The sequence below is a fragment of the Oryctolagus cuniculus genome, chromosome 17 (assembly GCF_964237555.1).
Source record: "Oryctolagus cuniculus chromosome 17, mOryCun1.1, whole genome shotgun sequence".
In the NCBI taxonomy this organism is placed as follows: Eukaryota; Metazoa; Chordata; class Mammalia; order Lagomorpha; family Leporidae; genus Oryctolagus; species Oryctolagus cuniculus.
The window spans coordinates 38,761,622-38,787,990 of record NC_091448.1 but is presented as its reverse complement, the minus strand read 5'-3'; the positions used below and the strand labels follow the sequence as shown (position 1 = coordinate 38,787,990).

The 26,369-nt window shown below is 40.5% G+C and overlaps 1 protein-coding gene and 1 non-coding gene across 2 annotated transcripts in view; both read left to right on the top strand.

Annotated features, from left to right (window-relative positions):
* Positions 1–23,528, top strand: part of TAF15 (TATA-box binding protein associated factor 15) — a 37,194-nt gene extending 13,666 nt beyond the window's left edge. Inside the window, exons 6-16 of the mRNA XM_008271137.4 lie at positions 2,067–2,260; positions 3,573–3,693; positions 12,301–12,335; positions 12,940–12,972; positions 14,176–14,285; positions 16,323–16,452; positions 18,963–19,055; positions 20,330–20,411; positions 20,532–20,620; positions 20,742–21,348; positions 23,190–23,528. Coding sequence (XP_008269359.1) covers positions 2,067–2,260; positions 3,573–3,693; positions 12,301–12,335; positions 12,940–12,972; positions 14,176–14,285; positions 16,323–16,452; positions 18,963–19,055; positions 20,330–20,411; positions 20,532–20,620; positions 20,742–21,348; positions 23,190–23,229 — 1,534 coding nt within the window. The 3' untranslated portion in view covers positions 23,230–23,528. The remainder of the gene's footprint in view (positions 1–2,066; positions 2,261–3,572; positions 3,694–12,300; positions 12,336–12,939; positions 12,973–14,175; positions 14,286–16,322; positions 16,453–18,962; positions 19,056–20,329; positions 20,412–20,531; positions 20,621–20,741; positions 21,349–23,189) is intronic.
* On the top strand, positions 1,436–1,542 carry LOC127484586 (U6 spliceosomal RNA). Its single transcript, XR_007911638.1, has one exon. It is a non-coding gene; the product is annotated as a U6 spliceosomal RNA (small nuclear RNA).
* Positions 23,529–26,369: the final 2,841 nt, after the last annotated feature.

Sequence of the window (26,369 nt, the reverse complement as noted above, 5' to 3'; positions counted from 1 at the left end):
AAGTTTGGTTTGTTAACCATTTTATTTATTTGAAAGACAGAGTGACATGGAGAGAGACAGATCAATCTTCTATCCTCTGGTTCACTCCCCAAGTGGGGCTGGGCCAGGCCAAAGCCAGGAGTCTCTAACTCCATCCTGGTCTCCCATGTGGGTGGAAGGGACTCATGTACTTGGGCCTTCGTTTGCTGCTTCCCAGGCACATTAACAGGAAGCTGAATCAGAAGGAGAGTAGCAAGGACTTGAACAAGTCCCCTGACATGGAATGTGGGCATCCTAAGTGACTTATTAACCTGCAGTACCATAATGCCCTCCCCTGACACCCATTTTAAAGTAAAGTGCTAGGGTTTGGACCATGGTCATGTTGTGTTTTGGGTAGGGAGGTGAGGAACATCCTGATATTTATTAGATTATTCTACTCCTCTTGCAGAATAAAATGTGATTGTTAAATTATGAGCCCTTTTTTGTCCCCCCCCCCCATTGTTTTTTCTTCTTTAAAGATTGTTTGAAAAGCAGAGTTGCAGAGCTAGTGTGAGAGAGAGGGCAAGATCTTCCATCTGCTGGTTCATTCTCCAAAATGGCTGCTACTTTGGTTGATCTGAAGCTAGGAGCCAGGAGCTTCTTCTGGGTCTCCCATGTGGGTTCAGGGGTCCAAGGACTTGTGACATCTTCCACTGCTTTCCCCAAGCACATTAGCGGGGAGCTGGATTGATAGTGGAACAGCTGGGACTGGAACTGGTGCCATATGGGATGCTGGCACTGTAGGGGTTGCTTTACCTGCTACACCACATTGCTGGCCCCTGTTATCCTTTTTAAAAAGTAAACCTGGGGGCCAGCGCTTTGGTGCCGCAGGTTAAAGCACTGGCCTGAAGCGCTGGCATCTCTTATGGGCGCTAATTCATGTCCTGGCTGGTCCACTTCCAATCCAGCTCTCTGCTATGGCCTGGGAAAGCAGTACCAAACATGGCCCAAGTCCTTGGGCCCCTGCGCCCACATGGGAGACCCAGAAGAAGCTCTTGGTTCCTGGCTTTAGATCGGTTCAGCTCTGGCCGTTGCGGCCACCGGAGAGTGAACCAGTAGATGGAGGACCTCTCTCTCAGTCTGTACCTCTCTGTGTAGCTCTTTCAAATAAATAAAAATAAATCTTTAAAAAAAATAAACCTGTTGGAACCAATTAACTGTTGCCTTTTAACATTGCCACTCTGAGAGCAGGTAATTAATATAGTCACATTACTCAAAACCTATTTAGAATTTTCTCTTTGAATTACCAGAAATAAGAGAGCAGATAGACTACTTTTCAGATTAAAAAAATGTCATCACAAAGTGAGTTCCTTTCTATTACCACCAGGCTTAACATTTGAATGATGTATTACTGTTTTCTAAGATACACTTTCATTGAAGATACACTTTGATTGAAGGTTTAAAAGGAATATATTATGGGCTTGCTTCGGCAGCACATATACTAAAATTGGAACGATACAGAGAAGATTAGCATGGCCCCTGCGCAAGGATGACAAGCAAATTCGTGAAGCGTTCCATATTTTTAAAAAAAAAAAGGAATATATTATAGGTTCTAAGTATAATTCTAAGAGAATAGTTTTGATAATACTTTGTACGAATGACATTGTCTTCAAAATTAAGTAATACAGAGACTTTCAGTGTATCAAAAGGTTTCATCTCCTTGCATTTTGTTAAAGAATGGACATTCCTGTACTATGTAACATCTCTCTTTTTTATTCAAAGAGGCAGTAAAACCATAGTTATTTCTTGTTTTTACTAGTTCTAAAGATGCATGTGGTTTTAAGATAATGTGATACCTCTTCAGTTATAGTGATACTGTCTTATGAAGGGCATTTCACTAATGATAAGTGGATTTTGTAGATAAAAAGATTAAGTTGAAAAATACATACATGAGCCTGATTTTGTTGATTTTTAAAAAACCAAATAATTACTATGAGAAAAGTGTTAAATATGACTGAGGTCTAATTTACCAGTCCTCTTACTAATCAAGATACTATAATAATCATAGTCCTTCTATCAGGTCTCTCATGTTCTTGATTTCTGTTTAGCCAAGGTGGAAGAGCACCTTCATATGACCAGTCAGACTATGGTCAACAAGATTCCTATGATCAGCAGTCAGGCTATGATCAGCATCAGGGCTCATATGATGAGCAATCAAATTATGATCAACAGCATGATTCCTATAATCAAAACCAGCAATCCTATCATTCACAAAGGGAAAATTACAGCCACCACACACAAGGTAAGATGTATTGACCTCAATTATTTTACTTTTTCCCCCTTCTTCACAGAATTATTTGTTTATTGAGTTTTGAATTAAAAGATCCATAAAAGGTTTTATCTGTAAAAAAACTTTGGGTGACCTTGAAGAAATATTCTCATGACAATCAAAACTAGTTTATTAGATTTTTCTTTCTGACCTTTTTTGGAGAGTCCCAAGTAGTCACATGACTTTTTGATGGCTGCTAAATGAATTTTCCTTTGTTGTCTCAGTAAATTCTGATCATTTGATGGTAATGTACTATGAGTTCTTTAGGTGATGATGATAGAATTGACTTGAGGAAATTATCCTTTACAAGCCTTCTCTAAGCTCATCTAAAAAGGACTACCAGTCATTATTTCCTTTTTTTTTTTTTTTTTTTTAAGATTTATTTATTTATTTGAAAGTCAGAATTACACAAAGAGGAGAGGCAGAGAGAGAGAGAGGTCTTCCATCTGCTGATTCACTCCCCAGTTGGCCGCAACGGCCGGAGCTGCGCCGATCCGAAGCCAGGAGCCAGGAGTTTCTTCGGGGTCCCCTATGCGGGTGCAGGAGCCCAAGGACTTGGGCCATCTTCTACTGCTTTCCCAGGCCATAGCAGAGAGCTGGATTGGAAGTGGAGCAGCCGGGACACGAACTGGCGCCTATATGGGATGCTGGCACTGCAGGTGGCACCTTTACCCGCTACACCACAGCGCCAGCCCCTTCTTTTGTTTTCTATTATCATGTTGTATGTGCTACTGTTATTTAGGAATCTCTTTATACCATGATAATGAGTACTTTAAGGGTAAAGATCCTGTCTTACTCAGTTTTGTATTTTTAGTGCTTAATAGGGCTTGATTCATAGTAAGTGCTCAATAAACATTTGTTGGCTGATAAAATAAGTAAATGATTTTAATTGGAAATTCATTCACTGAATGTCTTCTCTGAGTTTGAAATCCAGTTAGTCATTGTCCATGCTTGATTTACATTTAAGTATTTTTAGGGTGAAAAAGTAATAACTTAAGATTACTGTTATGCTTTTCATTTACGTTATTAGGGTTTTTGCATGTAATGTATTTTAACTTCAGCTGTTCCATATCACTATTTTGCTGTCTGATTTATGGTAGAATGGAATTTGATACATACATAATTCTCAAACTCCAGATGATTTTGTGATGACTTGCATTTGAGTTCTGTGTACTTATGCCATTTTCCAAATATCAGGTGTGACCTGAAGAGCTATTTAAGATTATGTGAAGCCTTTGTCAAGTCAAAATGGTTGTTTATGTATGTAATATTTTTGTTTTTGTAGATGACCGTCGTGATGTGAGTAGGTATGGAGAAGATAATAGAGGATATGGCGGGTCACAGGGAGGAGGTAGAGGGCGTGGGGGATATGACAAGGATGGAAGAGGTCCTATGACAGGATCAAGGTAAGTGTTTAGATACAGATGCCTACATTTCTCTCTCTTTTCTCTCTTTTTTTTTATTGTTGTTACTTAGCTGTTTGATTCCAATACCTAACTTAGCTAAGAGGCTTTAAAAAAAGGGATTATGTTGTGTAGAAGAGGACATAAATTAAAAATTTATTTTCATTCTTAAGATTTCACATGAATTACCTAACAATGGGCCATGTAACCAGTCAGTTTATGTTAAACATCGGTAAAGAACATTCCCTTCCCTTGGTTGTGGTTAAACCACTTGACTGTTTTTCCTGCCATAGCTAGAATTTAAACTAAAAAAATGCCTCTGGGAAATCCAAGTATTTTAACATAAAAAATAGAAGGTAAGTTAATTCTAGATTGGAGGGCAGAAAGGCTAGTCCTTAATCTTAAATTCCCTTGGAAAGAAAAAGTATTAGGAGGCAATAACAGAGTAGGAAGGTAGGATTGGCAAATAAACGGACTAGTTAATGTAACTAAACTGTTTTGTCCCCCTACTTAAGGAAATAATTCTTGAAATGATTAGTGTAACATCACAGACTTTTATCTCAGCTAAGCTTTGGTAAAGGAATGGATTTCTAATTCAGCTTTTCCTTACTGCTAGTATTATTGGGTTTTGGTATTTACTTATACTGTGTATTATGAAAGCTGGTTTTAAAATTGCTTTGAAATAATGTCTGTTAAGTTTAGCACTTTGGCTCTAAGAATGCAAAAGTCATTGACACCGGTTTTCAGATGAAGTTAATAGGTTGCAGGTTTGCATGTAAAAGTGTGACTGAGAAAACAAAACCACTACATACAGACTGTTCCTTCTTCTAGTGAGCTAGGTTGATTTTATTGACTTGGTTGTCTCTATTTTTAGTATACCGTGCTTTGATAGTATGGAAAAGCCAAAGTTAAACATACTTGAAAAATTTTCTAAGAACTGAACATTAAGTTTTCTGATCGATGGCTAAAGTTGGTTTACCAAGTAAAACAAATACATAGTATGCATCTTCATTATCAGAGAGAGTAGTCTGCCATCAGTGTGGATATAAATGAAAAATATAAAGGGATGTGGTACTTATCTTTAGCTAATAGTCTTCCTCTTAGCTAAAACAAAGTCCCTGAAAAAGGTAACCAACAGTTGTATTTAATGTCTACGTATTATGCCTTAGTTAATTGACTCCCATGAAATGCTATATGTTTTATAGTACTTCAGAGGTTTAAGGAACCTTCATAAGGAACTTATAACTTTATTCTCATAAATTTTTAAACTGATAGTGTGGGACTGAGAAGATGGAATTGGCCTTTTCATGAAGAGGAGGGTAGGAAAGTCTTTCTAAATATCTTTTTATCTGTGAATGACAACTCATCTTATAATCTAAAGATTGAAAGGACCTTAAATGATCCTTCTGATGAAGGAAAGAGTACCTTAACTAATCCAATTTTTAAGCAATATAGGCTCCTTGTTGATACATTTCAATATAATTTGTGGCCCAGAAATTGATTCACTGTCAAAGTTTTAGATTATTAAACCTTTGTTTACCCTTAGGAATTCTGTCAAACAAAATCTCATGCAGAAGTTCAATATATATTTGTCATAGTGATGATGATCATATTCAAGTAGGGATAAAACTGGGTGAAGGAGGGATTTGTAGTCTTTTTATCCTTGTTAAATCCTAATGATTGGAATGTTCACAGAGGCCTTTTCTAGAAATCCCTGTGGATAACGATTACGGTCTATATCATGTTGGCACACTTTTATGAGAAAGACCAGATAGTAAATATGTTGGACTTTGCAGATCACATGGTGTATGTTGCAGTTATTCAGCCCTGCCTTTGGAGCCTTACAGTAGCCATAAATATATAAATGAATAAACATGGTTGTGTTTCAAGAAAACTTGATTTATGAATACTGAAGTTGCAAGTTTATATTACTTCGTATGTGACAGCATCTTGTTCAAGAAGTATATTTTAATTTATTGGGTTAAAGCATTTTGAATTTGAATATAAATGCCTAATTTAAAAAATTTTTCCCCCACATTTAGTTTTGCATTTCAGTATCCCAAATATCCAAGCATTTTTTTCATTAGTCTTCATCAACACTCCCATTTGTGTTTCTAACCATCTTAAAAATAGGAAGTTGAAAATCTCTTTTGGGGGCTGTTTGAAAAATATTTGTCATTTGTTGGGTTCATATTTAAATAATCAGAGGTGTGTTTTGTGAGTGAGGGTTGAATGTATGGTGGAAGATGAGTTGTTCTTAGACTTGTAAATTGTGTGGTTGCTTGGCTGGAGGAAGATTCAGACAAAAGGAATCCATCATATTTCTACATACAGAAGAGAGATGTGAAGATTATTGAACTTCAGGAAACTTAATCTTTTTCTTTGAAAAAGCAGTTATAACAGAAAGGCTTAATTTTTTTATTGTCTGAAATTGACATCTTACTGGACTAGATGATAAGGCCATTAATTTGCCATTATTTTTAGTTGTATCATTATGATTAATGCCTTTGAAAATGAATGGAACTTCATAGATGATTATTTATTACTATGTGTTGTCACCTGCTTAATTGTAAAATTAGCCTGAATTTGGCCGGCGCCGCGGCTCACTAAGCTAATCCTCCACCTTGCGGCACCGGCACACCGGGTTCTAGTCCCGGTTGGGGCGCTGGATTCTGTCCCGGTTGCCCCTCTTCCAGGCCAGCTCTCTGCTGTGGCCAGGGGGAGTGCAGTGGAGGATGGCCCAAGTGCTTGGGCCCTGCACCCCATGGGAGACCAGGATAATTACCTGGCTCCTGCCATCGGATCAGCGTGGTGCACCGGCCACAGCGGCCATTGGAGGGTGAACCAACGGCAAAGGAAGACCTTTCTCTCTGTCTCTCACTGTCCGCTCTGCCTGTCAAAAAAATAAAATAAAATAAAATTAGCCTGAATTTTGAGTGTTTTCTCTCTCTTTTACAGAGTTTATTAGAAAGCCAAAGGTATAAGGAGAGAGGGAGAGACATGAGGTCTTCCATCCACTGGTTTGCTTCCCTGATGGCTGAAGTGGCTGGGGCCTGGAACTCCATAAGGGTCTTCCATGTGGATGGCATAGGCCCAAGCACTTGAGCCATCTTCCTCTGCTTCTCCCAGGCGTGTTATCAGGGAGCTGGAATGGAAGTAGAGCAGCTGAGACTCAAACTGGTGTCCATATAGGACGAGTGTCACACCACAACACTGGCTTTGCTCTCTTTTTAAAAAAGATTTATTTATTTGAAAGGTAGAGTTAGATTGGGAGTGCACGCTTCCATCCACTGGTTGACTTATCAAATGGCTGCAGTGTCCAGGGTTGGACCAGGATGAAGCTAGGAGCCTGGAGTCCCTTCTGGTCTCCCATGTTGGTCCAGGGGCCCATGGACTTGGGCCATCTTCTGTACTTTCAAAGGCACATTAGCGGGAAGCTGGAGCAGCTAGGAATCCAGCTGGTGCCCATGTGGGATGCTGGTGTCAGAGGTTGTGGCTGTGCCACAACACTGGCACCTACCCTTCTCTTAGAATGTTTGATTAGCTCTCTTAAAAATGTGCATATGTTCTTTTTTTTAATTTTTTAATTTTTATTTTATTTTTTTATTTTTTGACAGGCAGAGTGGACAGTGAGAGAGAGAGAGAGAGAGACAGAGAAAAAGGTCTTCCTTTGCCGTTGGTTCACCCTCCAATGGCTGCCGCGGCCGGCGCGCTGCAGCCGGTGCACCGCGCTGATCCGAAGGCAGGAGCCAGGTGCTTCTCCTGGTCTCCCATGGGGTACAGGGCCCAAGTACTTGGGCCATCCTCCACTGCACTCCCTGGCCACAGCAGAGAGCTGGCCTGGAAGAGGGGCAAGCGGGACAGAATCTGGCGCCCTGACCAGGACTAGAACCCGGTGTGCCGGCGCCGCAAGGTGGAGGATTAGCCTAGTGAGCTGCGGCGCCGGCCGTGCATATGTTCTAATGACTGTCTAAAACAGCATTGCCCAATAGAAATACAATGTGGATCTCAAATTTGAGCCATATAAGGAAAACTAGAGGTATATATAATTTTCTTGTTTTATTTAACCAAGTTTGTCCAAAATAACATTTCATCATGTAATATAAAAAAGTTTTAATGAGATAGTGTATACTTTGTCATACTAAAACTTAAAAATTCATTTTATATTTTACATTTATAGCACATCTCAGTTTAACCACATAAGTGCTCAGCAGCCACATGCAGCTAGTAGATACTGTCTGTATTGGCTGGTGCAGCTCTGGTATGATAGATTCTTGTCCTTTTGAAATGTAGATAAATAACGTATTCAGAAAGCCATACAGGCAAGATATGAGAGTAAATAAAATGTAAATATAGCTGTATTGAATCCAGTGAGCTATTTACACTTGGAAGTAGTGTTGGTTTCTCCCCTCATAATAAAAAAAGTTGTGTTCTGGATTTAATAGTAAGAAAACTCAAGTACAACATGAGTTTTTAAGTGAATCTTTTCCAGTTTTTAGCTTTTTTCCTTTTTTTCCCCTCTAGATAGTGAATTTTCTAGGAATAAAGTTTCATGCTTTGTCATTTCTTGGCAATTTTAATATGAATAATATAATATTTAATATAAATAATATAAAATAAATTTAGTTTAATTTTTAATGAAAAATTGAGAAGAGATTCTGTCAAAGAACTTTTTTTTTTAAAGATTCATTTATTATTATTTGAGAGGCAGAGAGACAGAAGTCTTCCATCCACTGGTTCATTCCCCAAATGGACACAATGGCTGGAGCTGGGCCCATCTGAAATGAGGAGCCAGAAACTACTTCTAGGTCTCCCACGTGGATACAGGGTCCCAAGGACTTTTGCCATCTTCCACTGTTTTCCCAGGCCATAGGAGAGAGCTGGAGCAGAAGTGGAGCAGCTGGACTTGAACTGGCTCCCCTATGGGATGCTGTGCCGCAGTGGCTTTACCTTCTACCCCACAGCACCGGCCCCAAAGAACTTTGTTTCTTAACAGCACTTGAAATTGTCTTCTCTAAATGTATAATGCTGCAACAGTGATGTAACCCTCAGAATCTAGCATAGAGTGGACTGCTCTTTGTGGGTTTAAATTTGGAAGAACCGTCTCATATATGTCAAGAATATGCAACTAGTTTTCTTATACAGGGGACACTCAGCCAGGAAAATTGAGTAGGCTTATAATATGTCTCTGTTAAATAATATTTTACCTTAAAATGTCCTTCAGGCATTCATAATATGTGCATGTTTATTGTTCTTTTTGGAATGGAAAATTTGTTGTGATATCTTGACTGATAAATATTTTGAGGATCTTGGTATCTTTATTTGCTAATGAGACTTTAGTGAAATGTGGGAAAAGGACTTGTAACTAAATACAGGTTTGGTGGAAAGATTTTTTTTCTTTTTTAAAAAGATTTATTTATTTGAAGTCAAAGTTAGAGACAAGAGAGAGGGAGAGACAGAGATCATCCGTCAGCTGGTTTACTTCCCAGAAGGCTGCAATAACTGATGCTGGGCCAGGCCAAGGCCAGGAGCTAGGAGCCAGGAGCTTCTTTCAGGTCTCCCCTGTGGGTTGAGGGGCCCAAGCACTTGGGCCATCTTCAACTTTCCCAGGTGCATTAGCACAGATCTGCATAGGCAGTGAAACAGCCACGACCCGAACCAGCACCCATATTGGATGCTTGTGTCGCAGGCAGTGGCTTTACCAGCTATACCACAGTACCAGCCCTGGAAAGATTCTTAATCACAGGCACATCTTCTGTTAATTGTTTAGTAGTGAGCACTACATTTAAAGGTGTAAGAAAGCTTCATGTAATTCATCTCTACTAGTGCTTCTCAGACATTAATGATCATATGAGTTCCTCGTGGATCTTACTAAAATGCAGATTCTGATTCTGTAGATTCTGTAGATCTCATTAAGGCCTGAGGTCCTGCTTTTCTGAGAAGCTTCTAGGCTATGCATTTGTTTATGTTTACCTTTTTCTCAAAACATTATTTTATTTATTTGAGAGGCACCAAGACGGACAGACAAATGGAGAGCTCTCTTCCCTTGATTCACTCTTCAAATGCCCTCAACAGCTGTAGCTAGGCCAGGCCATCACTGGAACCAAAATACCTGAGCCATCACTTGTTACCTCCCAGAGTGCACATTAGCAGAAAGCTGGAGTTGGGGACAGAGCAGGAACTCAAACTCGGGGACTCTAATATGGGATTTGGCATCCTATTTTTTTGTTGTTGTTAAAGATTTATTTGAAAGGCAGAGTTAAAGAGAGAGGAAAAGACAGAGAGAGAATCCATCTGTCAGTTCATTCCCCAAATGACTACAATGGCCAGGGATGGACTGATCTGAAGCTGAGAGCTTCTTCTGGGTCTCCACGTGAGTGCAGTGGCCCAAGCACTTGAGCAATCTCCTGCTGCTTTCCCACACACATTAGCAGGGAGCTGTGTCAGAAATGGAGCAGCTAGGACTCGAACCGGCGCCCATATGAGGTGCCAGCACTGTAGGCAGCGGCTTTACCAGCTGTGCCACAGTGCCGGCCCTGGGATGTGGGTATCTTAACCACTAAGCCAGATGCCTACCCTGTACCCTTTGCATACTAAGAATGTAGATTGTAAAGGAGGAAACTGAAACCCAGGGAGAATAATTGTCCAAATTTTCAGAGTTGATTAGTGATAACAAAGAGTATATTTTGAGTTTCTTGGTTTGGTTCTTTTTCAGTATTTCCATATGTTTGGCCATTGTCTTAAGTCTTCAGCTGCTTTTCTTTCCCAGGAAATACTGAATAAAGATGACAAGTTTAAAATGTCATTTTATGGAGCAGTGGGAAATCATAAACCTTTCCAAGTATTGTTTGTTTTATGTCTTTTTGCAAGGGCATGCCTTTTTATTGTAAAAAATTATGTTGCTAGCTAGAATGGAAATTACGGGAACTAACTGATGTATAAAACTGCATATTTTCGTCATGGCCAAATAAACAATTTTGTCTTTTTTAAGGGTAATTAAGAGATATCACTCCCAGCTTTATTTGTATTCACAGTGACTTCAATTTCCTACTTTAAAATTCTACTCTATTATGGGGACTTGAACATCAACATTAGAGTGTGGGCACTAGTTCTTGTCTCATCACTTTTTGGAGATCTAAGCATCATCTTTGATGGAACCTTGATTTCTGATAAGGTTTTCAGCAGTTGAATCTTCAGAACTGTTGTTTTCCCTTTCTTAAAGGATTGAGCAGTGATATGTATGTTATTTAGGAGTGTAAGAAGATTTGGGTACTGTTCTGAAGTCAGAATCTTTAGAGAATAGCAAATTGTATGTTTATGAAGGACACGAGTTTCATATAGCCCTGAAATAGGTTTATTCTCTAAATGGCTTCTTGGAAGTTGTATGAAAATTTTACAAGCAACTTAAAATACATGTGACTATACCTAGGTTGATTGCAGTGGGAAGTATGTGCACATCAAGGTAGTATGTTATTTATCATAAAGGGAGAATGCCTTCTCATTTATTGATTTTTCTCAGGATGACTCAAAAAAGCCATCTGGAATGTAGGGTAATCACTAAAATAGAGGTTTTTTCTTAAGTAAGGGAGACAGACATTTGTGTATTGGATTAGCTTCTTGAGTTATCGTAGAATAAGATTATTAGTAGAAGATCAGATATTATCACTGAAAACTTTGAGTATATTTATTTCCATGTCAGCACATTACTCTTAGAAGATAATGTAGTTCAGTCAAGAGAACAAACTTTTTTACTAGATGGATACTTAAAGACTTTCTTGATAAGAGACACCTTAGATTTCTTACATAAAACTATACACACAAGTACCATTGACCTACTACACTGGAAATTTGCCAGATAAAGGCCTTTTATGAACAGCTACAATAATAGAGTATGTTGCATTCTGTCTTTAATGTGTGCTACTGATCGGCGTACAGAGCATTTGGAAGCATGAACTTCAATAGCTCTATGTAAAAAGATCTAGTTGGTATGAAGTAGGAGGGCAATTTTAAGTTATGCTGTTTTTTTGTCCTCATCAGATTTCTGAATTATTTGAAATTTTAAGACTATTTTCATTTAGATTCACTTTTGTGTATATTTGTACCTTGCTTTTTTTAAATTCATCTCATAAAACCCACTATTTGATATCTCAGCAGAATTTAATATCCAAGTTTTTATCTCTCCTTTTATTATAAACATCTTAACCTTGTTTTACAATTTTGTAGTCTTTTTCTTTTTTTACATATTTAAAAAATATCTCTTTGGATAGTATGCTTGTTCTAGTTTAGCATTCTTCATGCTGTGCCTCCAGCTTTAAGTTAACAGTTTGAATAGTACCCTTTTGACTTGGGATTGGGAAATTTTTTAAATAAGCATATAGTAGATATGTTAACAAATAAGCTTGAAAAGGCACCTTATGGAAATAGATCCCTGGGAAACCATTTAGACGGAAACAACATTTTGAAGTCTATCAGATGGAAATTACTGGAAAGTTAGTGGTGCTACTGTTTTCCTAGGCGCTCTACTTGTGACAGTTAAGTGTAGATTGAGCCCAGGGCTCAGCACATTAGAGACTTAAGGAAGAAATCATTTCTTCAATTTTTCCTCTGCAGTGGTGGTGACCGCGGTGGCTTCAAAAATTTTGGTGGTAAGTGCTGAGTATCCCAAAATGTTTCAGTGGAAATGCTATATAAATCTAAAAGCCACCAATATCCCGCAGACGCAATCTAAGCCCTTTCTTACTCTGTTGAGGCTGGTGTGTGTTGTGTGCTTTAAAAAATAATTATTTATGTATCTATATATATATATAAAAGTAAACATTAAAAAGCCAAAGTTTATCTCAGACAGTCCAATAGGTTGCAACACAGTGAATTTGCATGAGAGTCTGTGGTGACCAATGAATGAGACCTTCACTGGATTTTGACTATGTTTTTTATAAAGGTAGCTGACATGATGTTTTTAAATTATTAGGGTCTTCCAATCAGCCTTCACAACCAGAGCTTAACAAAAGTGACAATAGCATAATGCAAGTGGCAGGTGCCATCTAGGACAAGTTTAAGGAAATGTTGACATTCATATTGATTTCTTAAACTTTTAGTAAAACTTAATTTATATAGTTTGTAAATCTGTGATGGTTGACTTTCAAGGATTTGGAAGTATTGACTTTTCATGCCTTCATTATTATTACTATTTTTTAATGATTTCAAATGAGTTGCCTTGAATAGCTTTTTTTTTCTTTTCTTTTCCCTTAGGTCACAGGGATTATGGACCCAGACCAGATGCTGGTAAGGTTTATGGTAGTTTATAATTTTGCAATTAGTAAAATGTTAATTTTCCATTTTTTGAAGGGAAAAGTGTATACTTAGGGAGATTAGTACAGGAGGAAGATTTAATATGCTAGTGCAGCCAGAACTGGGAAACTTTATTTCTAAAGACATGCCAGAAAGAAAAATTCAGGGGGATTGATGGGAAAGTTACTGGGGAAAATTGCTGTTTATGCTTTTCCCATGCTCTACTTTTTCTATTTTGAAGAAATACTGAAATTTTTACTGCTAATTAGCATTAGTTATTTAATTTTTTAAAATCAAATTTATTGAAAGAATTGGTAACATTGAGGAATTAGAGAGGCTGTACTTAAGCATCCTACATTGGAATGATAGTTTGCCTAATGGGTCTAAAAACCCCTGAGTTCATACATGAAGGATTTGTCATATTTAGGTAAAGGTCACAAATTTTTTGTGGCTTTTTATTTTTAAATGAAATTCAAGGCTACAGATTTACCATGGAGCCTTTTTTAAAGTTAAAATTTAGTGGTTAGAAATCTATTTGAACCAAAAAATTTTAAATATATTGAAATCAGAACTTTTGTTTTTATTAAGATGCCAAAGTATTCTATATGGATGGCAATTTCTGAATTATCCCTTGATGGACTGAATTTTTGTACATCTTTCTTACTTTGTTGTACTAATCCAAAAATGTACGTGTAAGGTAAGGTGTGTGTACAAGGCGCTCCTACCCTCTGATATATGAAAAGCTTACTACAGTGAATGGGAAACCAGCACTTCTGCTTGGCTTGCTTGGAAGTCCAGAATATCAGATTTGGGGGATTTTTCTACTAGGGAGGCTTAAAAGTATTAATTAGAATTAGAATTTTCCAGGAGAAGGAATACCAATTTAAATATAATCTCTTCAGCCCTTCGCGAGCCAAAGTCTAGTGTATGAATCTGAAGAGCAAGATCTTAAGATATCCCTTAATTGTTCTATGTGTATTTCACACAGCGTGGCCTTGATCCACTTTACCTGAGATTGGTTGTAATAATTGATCTGCTACCAAATAAATCTTGTGAACATGTTGCATGTTTATGTAAGAGTTTTGTATTGCTCTTACAGAATAGTGGAATATTGGAAAATAAATGATCTTGATTACTGGATGAGATGCAATAAACCAAGGAATGAGGAAAATTAACCATAACTTTTTTTCCCTTTAGATTCAGAATCTGACAATTCAGATAACAACACAATCTTTGTGCAAGGACTTGGGGAGGGTGTGTCTACAGATCAAGTGGGGGAGTTCTTTAAACAAATAGGGATTATCAAGGTGAGTATGATTTAAATAGAAAATTTCATAATAATATATCCTAGTTAATTTACATAGATTACAAAAGAAGCCTATATACTCCATTGTGAGTTGATTTTTAAAAATAATCTGGTATACATGCTTACATGTGTCTGTAGGCCTTTGCTACATATGCTAAATATTTGAAGATTTTTATTCCTTGTCTGTGTTTATCTTCAACTGTAGGGTTCTAAAAGTAAAGTCTGCCTAACTCCAAAAATTGTGAGACCATTTTATGGATTCTGAGATGCCAGTATATACAAAATCAAGTTGCTACTAATATGTATATATATTTTTTGTTATTTAATGCCTACTATATATGCTAGCCCAATTTATAGCATGTTATTTTATAATTGCTTACTTGTCTTTTTTTCTTTTAAATTTTTATTTTTTATTTATTTTTTTGACAGGCAGAGTGGACAGTGAGAGAGAGAGAGAGAGAGAGAAAGGTCTTCCTTTGCCGTTGGTTCACCCTCCAATGGCCGCCGCACGGCCGGCGCGCTGCGGACGGCGCACCGCGCTGATCCGATGGCAGGAGCCAGGTGCTTCTCCTGGTCTCCCATGGGGTGCAGGGCCCAAGCACTTGGGCCATCCTCCACTGCATTCCCTGGCCACAGCAGAGAGCTGGCCTGGAAGAGGGGCAACCGGGACAGAATCTGGTGCCCCGACCGGGACTAGAACCCGGTGTGCCGGCGCAGAGGATTAGCCTAGTGAGCTGCGGCACCGGCCTTTTTTTTTTTTTTTTTTAATTTTTAATTTTTTTTGTTTTTTTTGACAGGCAGAGTGGACAGTGAGAGAGAGAGAGAGAGAGAAAGCTTGCTTGTCTTTTGCACCATTTGTTTTATGCATATATTTTCTCTGTTCATCTAGAAAGCACCTTATAGACTGTTATGTAGTTAGTAGCACTTTCTTGAAATATGTTTGTATTTATCCTTGTTTTGGTGTCTGTGGAATTACTTTTTTCCTTCTTGGGGAGTTAAAATTTTTTAAGAAATTAATTAAACATTTAATAGGTAAAAAAAAATCATTTTTGATAAGAAAACATTCTTCCTATCCCAGCCAAATCCCAGAATACTTCTTAGAGGCAATCAGTTGATTTGTTCAATGAACATCATTCATGACTTCAAAGTGTTTTAGAGGATATATATATTTACAAGAGGCAGTGCCTACATTCACTTTTTGTGGATTTATATAAATTATACATAGATAAAACAGTATACTGTATCATATTTATAGCTTGGTTTTCACTTAATGTAGCTGGGAAAGTTTTCCTTGTTCAAACCTTTAGATAACTTTTTATTATTTTTTTAAAAGATTTATTTTATTTATTTGGAAGGCAGAGTAACAGAGAGAAAGAAAGAGATCTTGTATCTGCTGGTTCACTACTGCTGGCCAGGATTAGGCCACAACAAAATCAGAATCCTGGAGCTCCATCCGAGTCTCCTATGTGGATGGCAGGGGCTTAAGTACTTGGGACATCTTCTATTGTTTTCCCAAGCACATTAACAGGGAGTTTAATTGCTAGTAGAGCAGCCAGGACTCATGCTCATTTGGAATGTGAGCATCACAGGTGATAGCTTAACCTGCTGCTCACAATGCTGGCCCTTTATGTTTTTATTGAAACAGTATTTTGTAGAATAGGTGTATGAATTTATTTTACAAAATAAATCTGTAGGGATAGGCATGTAGTACAGTGGATTTTAAGCCATTGCTTAGAATACCCACAACCCATATTAGAGTTCTGGTTTAAGTTCTAGGTACTCCAGCTGGCTTCCAATCCAGCTCCCTGCTAATGTGTAGCAGATGATCCCTCACGTGACTGATTCCCTGCCACTCTCATGGCAGACCATAATAAAAGTTCCTGGGTCCTGTGCCAGCCTTGACTGTTGTAGACATCTCTCTCCTGCTCTATAACTCTGCCTTTCAAATGCATAAATCAACACATCTTAAAATTTTTTTAATATATAAATGCTGTATGATCACTTACTCTTATAATGATAATATCAACTTTTTCTTCAGACAAACAAGAAGACCGGGAAACCAATGATAAATCTTTACACAGACAAGGATACTGGGAAGCCAAAAGGCGAGGCAACAGTGTCATTTGATGACCCTCCTTCTGCTAAGGCAGCTATTGACTGGTTTGATGGTATGTCTCAATCATAGAATTTTCTACATACAGTTCGGATAAAAGTTTCTTAGTCTGGATGTCAAAATGTGGCAGAGGAGACAGTGGTTCTATTCAGGTTTACTTTTGAAGAAATCATTGTAGTGTAGGCTAGAGTTTTTATATACCTTTAGAAATGTGATGAGTTCTATCCTTGTTTATCTAGAATATTTCCTTCTATCATGTCTTTCACATGATGCCAACTTGATATAGGTAATAGTGTTGGTCTGGTTGACTCTTTTAAAATTTAGATTAATTTTTCTTCAATCTAAGATTAATACATGTTTAAAAGACATAGACATTTTACTCCCACTGAAAATAGGAAAATATCGAGCCGGCGCCGTGGCTCAATAGGCTAATCCTCCACCTTGCGGCGCCGGCACACCGGGTTCTAGTCCCGGTTGGGGCGCCGGATTCTGTCCCGGTTGCCCCTCTTCCAGGCCAGCTCTCTGCTATGGCCAGGGAGTGCAGTGGAGGATGGCCCAGGTGCTTGGGCCCTGCACCCCATGGGAGACCAGGAAAAGCACCTGGCTCCTGGCTCCTGCCAGGATCAGCGCGGTGCGCCGGCTGCAGCGGCGGCCATTGGAGGGTGAACCAGCGGCAAAGGAAGACCTTTCTCTCTCTGTCTCTCTCTCTCACTGTCCACTCTGCCTGTCAAAAAAAAAAAAAAAAGAAAATAGGAAAATATGGATAAATGGAAAAACTTACTAAAGTTTCTATCGGTTAATTTCTACTCAGAGATAACCACTGACAAATTTTTTTTATTAATTTTCCTTTAGTCTTTTAAAATATACTTTTACAAGTTTATCATAATATTCCAAGTACAGTTTTCTTTCATATTTTTTCATCTAACCTTTTAGTGTAGACATTTGTCCATATTACTACAAATTCATCATTTTTGTGCACCCTAATTTTATGTGTGTTACTGTGTGAATGTCTACTATGATTAATGAAGTAGGCACAATTTTTTTTTTTTTAATGATTTATTTATTTTGAGAGGCAGAGGCGGGTGGTTCTTCTATCCACTGGTTGACTCCCTAGGATGGCTGTAACAAGCAGAGCTGTGCCGATCAGGAGCCAGGAGCTTCTTCTGGGTCTCCTATGCAGGAGATAGGCCCGAGGACTTGGGCCATTTTCCACTGCTTTCTCAGGCCATAGCAGAGAGCTGGATTGGAAGTGGAGCAGCCGGGACTCAAACCGGCACCCATATGGGGTGCCAGCACTGCAGTCAGTGGCTTTACCTGCTGTGCCACAGTGTCAGCCCCCATCATGCCTTCATGTTGCCTTTTTTTTTTTTTTTTTTTTTTAAGCAGGCAGAGTGGACAGTGAGAGAGAGAGAGAGGGAGAGAGAGAGAGAGAGAAAGGTCTTCCTTTGCCATTGGTTTACCCTCCAATGGCCGCCGCGGCCGGCACACTGCGCTGATCCAATGGCAGGAGCCAGGTGCTTCTCCTGGTCTCCCATGGGGTGCAGGGCCCAAGTACTTGGGCCATCCTCCACTGCACTCCCTGGCCATAGCAGAGAGCTGGCCTGGAAGAGGGGCAACCGGGACAGAATCCGGCGCCCCGACAAAACAAAAAAACCAAAAAAATGAATTTGTTTTCCACCTTTGACCCCTGGTGATCTTATTTTCCCTGCTGAACAGTAAAGTACAGCAAGCAGTTCATTCACAAGAGTACTTCACAGAAACTATCCATGCATGTTTTTTTCATAGTAACACATTTCACATCAACATTTTGAAGACTGCTCATCTGCATAGATTTCAGAGTTTTTTTTTTTTGCACCAAAGTAAATTTATGTTTTAATTTTTTTTTTTTTTTTTTTATAATTTGACAGATAGAGTTAGACAGTGAGAGAGACAGAAAGAAAGGTCCTCCCTCCGCTGGTTCACCTCCCAAATGGCCGCTATGGCCGGAGCTGCGCTGATCCGAAGCCAGGAGCCAGGTGCCTCCCCTTGCTCTCCCATGGGGGTGCAGGAGCCCAAGCACTTGGGCCATCCTCCACTGCCCTCCTGGGCCACAGCAGAGTGGATTGGAAGAGGAGGAACCGGGACTAGAACCCAGAGCCCATATGGGATGCTGGTGCCACAGGCGGAAGATTAACAAAGTGAGCCACAGCATCTGCCCCTAATTGTATTTTCAACAGATTTTGAAGTACGTTGGTGTAAAGCATTTGTGAATATATGGGTATATGCTCATGCATACACACATTCCTTTTAAAAAACAAATGATGTGGTATTCTTGTTTATAGTTGGCTCTTTTCATGTAAGAATATTAGATGGGAATTTTTTAACTATAGTAAGAAGTGACTAACTCAGTGACATATCTATTCAGTTCAGTAGATTATATCATGTTTTAGCACTGTAACTCTTTGTAACACCAGTACATTTGAATTTCTGTAAGGATATGTCAGTTACTCTCCTGAAACTAAACATTTCTAAGATAGTTTTGTATGTGGAGTAGCATTTCTTCAAAACTGTTTTCTTTTTTATTAGGAAAAGAATTCCATGGCAACATCATTAAAGTGTCCTTTGCCACCAGAAGACCTGAGTTCATGAGAGGTGGTGGAAGTGGAGGTGGGCGGCGAGGTAAGATATTTGCTGTTTAAATGCCTGCATAGTATACTGAGTGTGAACTTGAGTCCATGTTCTGTAAACTTGCTACTACCCGTTTCTTTCACTAAGTTGCTTTCCATCTGTCCTAAAAAGAGGTTGAGAGAGGGGCTGCATTTAGCTTATTAAATGTCTGTGTGCCACATCAGAGTACCTGGATTTGATACCCAGATCTGGCTCCTGACTGGCTGCCTGCTAATGCAAACTTTGGGAGTTAGCAGTGATGGCTCAAATAAGTTTCTGCCACCCACATAGGAGACCTAGATTGAATTCTTTGCTTTCAGCTTTGGCCAGGCTCAACCTCAGTTATTATGGGCACTTGAGGAGCAAACCATTGGATGGGAGTTCTCTGTCTCTCTGCCTTTGAAATAAATAAATAGTTTTTAAAAAATGAGGGTGAGGGGGCTGGCGTTGTGGCATAGTGGGTAAAGCCGCCGCCTGCGGTGCTAACATCCCATATGGGTGCCTGTTTGAGATGCAGCTATCCACTTCCCGTCCAGCTCTCTGCTATGGCCTGAGAAAGCAGTAGAAGATGGCCCAAGTCCTTGGGCCCCTGCACCCACATGGGAGCCCTGGAAGAAACTCCTGGCTCCTAGCTTTGGATCAGCATAGCTCCTGCCATTGCAGCCATCTGGGGAGTGATCCGGCAGATGGAAGGCTTCTCTCTCTCTCTGTCTCTCTCTGCCTCTCCTCTCTGTGTAACTGACTTTTCAAGTAAAATAAATAAATCTTTAAAAAAAAAAATGAGGGTGGGTAATAGCTAAAAAAGTAGTAGGGAGAAGCTAGTAGACATCTCTTTGGGAAGCTATATAGGAGTTTGTTGTTTTTTTTTGAAATCAGGAGGCAGTTGTTTAAATGTTACCTAATTAGATAGTTAGACCTGATGAGTTTTTAAGCTCCCTACTGGTTACTTCTTTATTTCTATTGAGCCCATTTTCCTCAAAATTGTATTTTTTCTTCTTTCTTAAGCTTATTATTGAGATACTAAACTAAGTAGCATATTAAGTGAACTGAAGGTTTTTTTAGTGTATTATTTTCATTATAATGTGTGCTTAGGATCTTTTCTATCCTTTGTATGTTAAAGTAAATCCTCAAATCAAAGAATTACAAAGTCGTGCTATAAGGGGTTAATGGTGGGGGACGGCTGCCTAGGTATTGGTGGATTGATGGGCACTTGCTCTTACTTCTTTCATCTGGTACTTTTAATGTCTGCTGTTGATTCTTCTCCCCTGCTGTCCCATTATCCCCAGGCCGTGGAGGATACAGAGGCCGAGGAGGCTTTCAGGGGAGAGGTGGAGATCCCAAAAGTGGAGACTGGGTTTGTCCCAATCCGTAAGTATCTCATGTGTTGGAAGTAGGGGTTGGGATTGGAGTTAGAGGGTGCAAGAGTAGTTCTGAATCCACTGGAAACTGGAAACAATCTTAGAAACATTAATTTTTGTCCTTTCTCAGGTCATGTGGAAATATGAATTTTGCACGAAGGAATTCTTGTAATCAGTGCAATGAGCCTAGACCAGAGGACTCTCGTCCCTCAGGAGGGGGTAAGTCAACCCTTTGGGTCAGCTCTTTAATAGCTTCTGCATGACATTTATCTTCTGACTAGCATTAAGGAAGCTTTACGTTATTTTGCTGGCCTCACTGGTGTGCGTTTCTATCTTGCAGATTTCCGGGGGAGAGGCTACGGTGGAGAGAGGGGCTATAGAGGTCGTGGGGGCAGAGGTGGAGACCGAGGCGGCTATGGTGGAGACAGAAGTGGGGGTGGCTATGGTGGAGACAGAAGTGGTGGCTATGGTGGAGATAGAAGTGGGGGTGGCTATGGCGGGGACAGAAGTGGGGGTGGCTATGGTGGGGACAGAGGAGGTAGCTATGGTGGGGATCGAGGAAGCGGTTATGGTGGCGACCGAGGCAGTGGCTATGGCGGAGACAGAGGGGGCTATGGCGGAGACCGAGGTGGCTATGGCGGAGACCGAGGAGGCAGCTATGGTGGAGATCGAGGAAGTTATGGTGGAGACCGAGGAGGTTATGGCGGAGATCGAGGAGGCTACGGAGGAGATCGAGGGAGCTATGGAGGAGACCGAGGAGGGTATGGAGGAGACCGAAGTAGGGGAGGCTACGGAGGAGACCGTGGTGGCGGCGGTGGCGGCGGTGGTTATGGTGGAGACAGAAGTGGAGGCTACGGCGGAGACAGGAGTGGTGGCGGCTATGGAGGAGACCGAGGTGGGGGCTATGGAGGAGATCGAGGTGGCTATGGAGGCAAAATGGGAGGAAGGTGAGTATTAGAATTCACTTGTTAAACTTTTTACCAGATTGCCCCAGAAATTTATTTTGCTTCAGAAATTCTTACTCAAAATCTATATTTGGGTGTATGCATGTATATTACTTTTTCTTGGTAGCTAAATGTAGTTGAATCTGGGAGATAATAATGTAAAACTATGTGATTCAAGAGTCTTAACCTAAATGAGGGGAAAGCACATCTTCTGTGGACGTATTTTTTTCCAAATTGTGTGCTACCCTGTAGCTCTTTCTTTGGAGATTCTGGTTCCTTTTCCAGATGAAAACTACCGATGGAGTGTGCTGTGCATATGAATAGTATGGAAGCAGAAACAGGTGAAGGTCCAGTGATGTAAAATAACTTCAGTTATTACACTAAGGATCTGTATTCCAGAGACAGTATAGGGTAGTGAGAATTAGTATAGCATTTGGTTAGGAGCATGAAGTTGGAAGACAGTCTGGGTTTAAATTCTGGCTCCACCACTTCCTATCTGTGTGACCTTAGATAAGTTACTTAATGTTTTAGAGGGTCAGTGTCAGTACTCTCATCTGTAAAATGGGGTTGCTAGTAGCTTTTCAGAATTCATAGAATTTTTTTTTTTTAAAGATTTATTTATTTATTTTAAAGACAGAGTTAGAGAGAGGTGGCAGCAGGGAGGGTCTTCATCTGCTGGTTCAGTCCCCAAATGGCTGCAACAGCTGGAGCTGGGCCAATCTGAAGCAAGGAGCTAGGAGCTTCTAATGGGTCTCCCATGTGGGTGCAGGGACTCAAGACTTGTCCCATCTTCCACTGCTTTCCCAGGTTGTAGCAGAGAGCTGGATTGGAAGTGGAGCAGCCAGGACTTGAACCCTCAACCATATGGGATACTGACACTGAAGGCAGTGGCTTTACCTGCTATGCCACAGTGCCAGCCCCCTAGGTGTTTTTGTTTGTTTTATTTTTTAAGAATTATTTATTTATTTGAAAGGTGGAGTCACACACACACACACACACACACACAGGCAAGGAGATCTGTCTGCTGATTCACTCCCCAAGTGTCCACAACAACTGGGACTGCGCCAAGCTGAAGCCAGGAGACTGGAACTCCATCCAGATTTCCTGTGTGGGTAGCGAGAACCCAAGTTTGTGGGCTATCATCTGCTGCCTTCTCAAGCACAGTAGCAGGAAGCTGGATTGGAAGTAGAGTAGCAGTCTGACAGCGGATGTTGTCTTCCCAGGTGGTGGCTTAACTTGCTGTACCACAATGTCTGCCCCAGTAGTGTTGTTTTAGATTATAACAGTAGGTGGTCCATAGTAAGCATTATGTAATTGTTGGCTGTTAGTAATTATTAGTTAGCATAATTACTATGTAATGAAAACTTTCTCTACATGGCAAATGCTGGAAAATGTCTTTCTATGTTTTAGTTCTAGTTCTTCTGTTAAATCCCATTTTTGCAGACTCAGAGACACATAGTGATCACATTTTCCCAGGTCACATAGTAAGTGAAAGATCCAGAATTCATACATGAAAGTGCTTGCTTGTTCTACTATGTCACTCTTGTGTTTAGAACACTGGAATTAGCATAGGTTCTGACCTCCTGAAATATTAGCATGATTTGGAGTCATTCTAGATGGAAAAATTTTAACGGTGAAAGTAAAACTTACGCTAGGAACTTTGTGGGTCTTCAAGCTGATAAATGAGGCAAGTTATGCTCCTAGGGTTACAGATGTAAATTAAATGTAGTGTCATCCTTAACAGAAATTGTCTTGCTGATGCCAGTCACTAGCACCCTGAAGAAACATTTATTACCTTGGTAGGAAATTACAATTTAGCCCGGCTGTTTATTTTTCATTCCTAGAAACGACTACAGAAATGATCAGCGCAACCGACCATACTGATGACTGTTTTGAATGTTCCTTGGTCTCTGACATGATCCATAGTGAAATTGCCAGAGTTATGCCTGCTGCTTTCCTCGTGGCCTCCTCTTGGGTAGTGAAATTAAGTGACGTTTGGATTTTTATTTGGGTGGGAGGGCAGGGACAATTTTTCTTTTAGAAATGTCCGTTGAAATTTCCCCTTTTAGTTTCCATCCTTCTCCTTCCCAGCCCTTGAAGCTAAGTGCGTTGTAAAATATTGCCAAAATGAGAAGTGTTTTGTAATACTGCAATAAAAGCTGCTTGTTTTTGTGGACTTTGTATATTAGTGCATTGCTTTGTCACACTAAGAACTCAATCCTAGCAGACTCTAACCCTAAAGAATGAGGAACTGAATTCTACTTGAGTAAACTGTTAACTTTCAGTAATATTCATTGATCCTTATATTTAGAATAGAATGCTGGATATGTTGCTGGTGAAATAGCAGTCTTGATAAGTGCTACAATAAAGATAAGTACAAGGTTTTTTTTAATGAATTAATTTCATTTTTATTTGAAGGGCAGAGAGAGAAATTTTCCATCTACTGGATCACTCTCCAAATACCCACAACAGCCAGGGCTGGGCCAGTTCAAAGCCAGGAGTCTGGAACTCAATCCAGGTCTCCCCCATGTGTGGCAGGGATGCAAGTCCTGAGCCATCATCTGCTGCCTCCCACGTGGTACATGGTAGTAGGAAGCTATATTGGAAGCACAGTAGCTGGGACTTGAACCAGGCACCTGATATGGGATGTGGGTAATCTAGGCAGTTTTGCCACTGTGCCAAATGCCTACCCCCAATATAAGGTGCTTTGATGACTGATTGAAGGACACTGGGACTGGTGTTGTGGTGCAGTGGGTTAAGCTGTTAACTGTGACACTGGCATTCCATATGGGCACCATTTCTAGTCCTGACTGCTCTGCCTCCAAACCAGCTCCCTGCTAATGTGCCTGCGAAAGCAGCAGATGATGGTTCAGGTACGTGGGCCCTTGCCATCCACATGTGATACCCTGATGGAGTTCTGGCTTTGGCCTGGACCATCCCTGGCTCATTGCAGCCATCTGGGGAATGAACTAGCGGATGGAAGAGTCTCTGTCTTCTCTGTAACTCTGCCTTTCAAATAAACACAGAAATCTTTTAAAAATAAAAAAAGACACTTTTTTTTTAATGCAATCTTGTGGGAGCAGTAAAGCGTTGGTGAGTCTGCAGGGAAGAATAGGAATTGTCCATGTAAAGAGGTTAAGTTTAGGGAATAACTATCAGGAAGCTATAATGACATAACCAAATCAGGAGTTATGAACTAGACAGAGTCAGGAACAGGTTCTGCTTTCAAATTTTATGTGGTTCTTTGTGACTGGAGGGAAAGAGTTCAATGGTGGGCATACAAAAGAATAGGCAGTTAATAAGCCCTGTGATTAGGCGCTTGGGCTGCATTTTTCACTTGTTTCCAGACAGGGAATCATTCAGATATTGTAAACAGGAATGGCAACATCTGATTTAAGTGACACCAACTGAAAGATGATTGTGGCTGGCTTATGGTAAGGCTGGACTGGAGACAGAATGGTAAGCCAAGTGGCCTGAGCTCAGATAGTGATGGGCCAGGCAAGGAAGTAACTAAATGGATTTGAGTGATATTTCTGGCCTGTGTAATTGGGTACATGTGCTTTTTATTGAAATAGGAATTGCTGGGAAAGGAACAGTTCTGTGGGCAAGATAGCAGTGAACTCAGTTTGGTATATGTTGAGTTATGGGCACTCATGAAACTTCCCAATAAAGCTATCCAATTGGCCAACTGGATGTGCAGACCAGATTAGGAGCTCCCTAGAGGCCTTTGTTGAGCCAAAGCTTAGAGCCAGGCATCAAGTTACTTAAGCCATCACTTCTGCTTCATAAAGTCTGCAATGGCAGGAAGCTGGAATCAGGAAACAGAACAAGGTATCAAACCCAGACACTCACATGGGATAAGGGCATCTTAACTGATACCTTAAATGCTAAGGTAAGCCTGCCCTTGAATAGAACTTGGATCTTTGCCAAGTCTGTCTTCTAACATCACTGAATGCCTTCACCATCTGTCTCGATCATACCAGATTGAAAAGTTAGAATTTTGTTTGTCTGGTGCCTGCAGATTTTTTTTTTTTTAATTTGACAGAGTTAGACAGAGAGGTCTTAATTCTATTGGTTCACCCCCAAATGGCCGCCACGGCTGGAACTGTGCTAGTCCGAACCTGGGAGCCAGGTGCTTTCTCCCAGTCTCCCATGCGGGTGCAGGGACCCAAGCACTTGGGCCATCCTCCACTTCCCTCCTGGGCCACAGCAGAGAGCTGAACTGGAAGAGGAGCAACCGGGACTAGAACCCGGACCCATATGGGATGCCAGCGCTGCAGGCGGAGGATTAACCAAGTGAGCCCTGGCGCTAGCCCCTGCAGATTCTGTTAATTCTAACCCTGAAGTCTATCTTGAAGTCATCTTCATATTCTTGGTTACAATCTTACATGAGTTAAAGTAATCTCTTTTGGACAATTGGAATAGCTGACTTCAAAAGTCTGCCTACATGGCCCGGCGCTGTGGTGCATTGGGTTAACGCCTTGGCCTGAAGCGCAGGCATCCCATATGGGTGCCAGTTCTAGTCCTGGGTGCTCCACTTCCTCCTATCCAGCTCTCTGCTATGGCCTGGGATAGCAGTAGAAGATGGCCCAAGTACTTGGACCCCTGCACCCATGTGGGAGACCTGGAAGAAGCTCCTGGCTCCTGCCTTGAGATCGGCGCAGTTCCAGCTGTTGCAGCCAACTGGGGAATGAATCATCGGATGGATGACCTCTCTTTCTCTCTGCCTCTCCTCTCTGTGTAACTCTTACTTTCAAATAAATAAATCTTAAAAAAAAAAAAAGAGTCTGCCTATAGTCTTACACTCCAAAATCTATTTTTAACATAATAGTCGGCTGGCACTGCAGTTCACTAGGCTAATCCTCCGCCTGCGGCACTGGTACTCCAGCTTCTAGTCCCGGTTGGGGTGCCAGTTCTGTCCCGGTTGCTCCTCTTCCAGGCCAGCTCTCTGCTGTGGCCTGGGAAGGCGGTGGAGGATGGTCCAAGTGCTTGGGCCCTGCACTCGCATGGGAGACCAGGAGGAA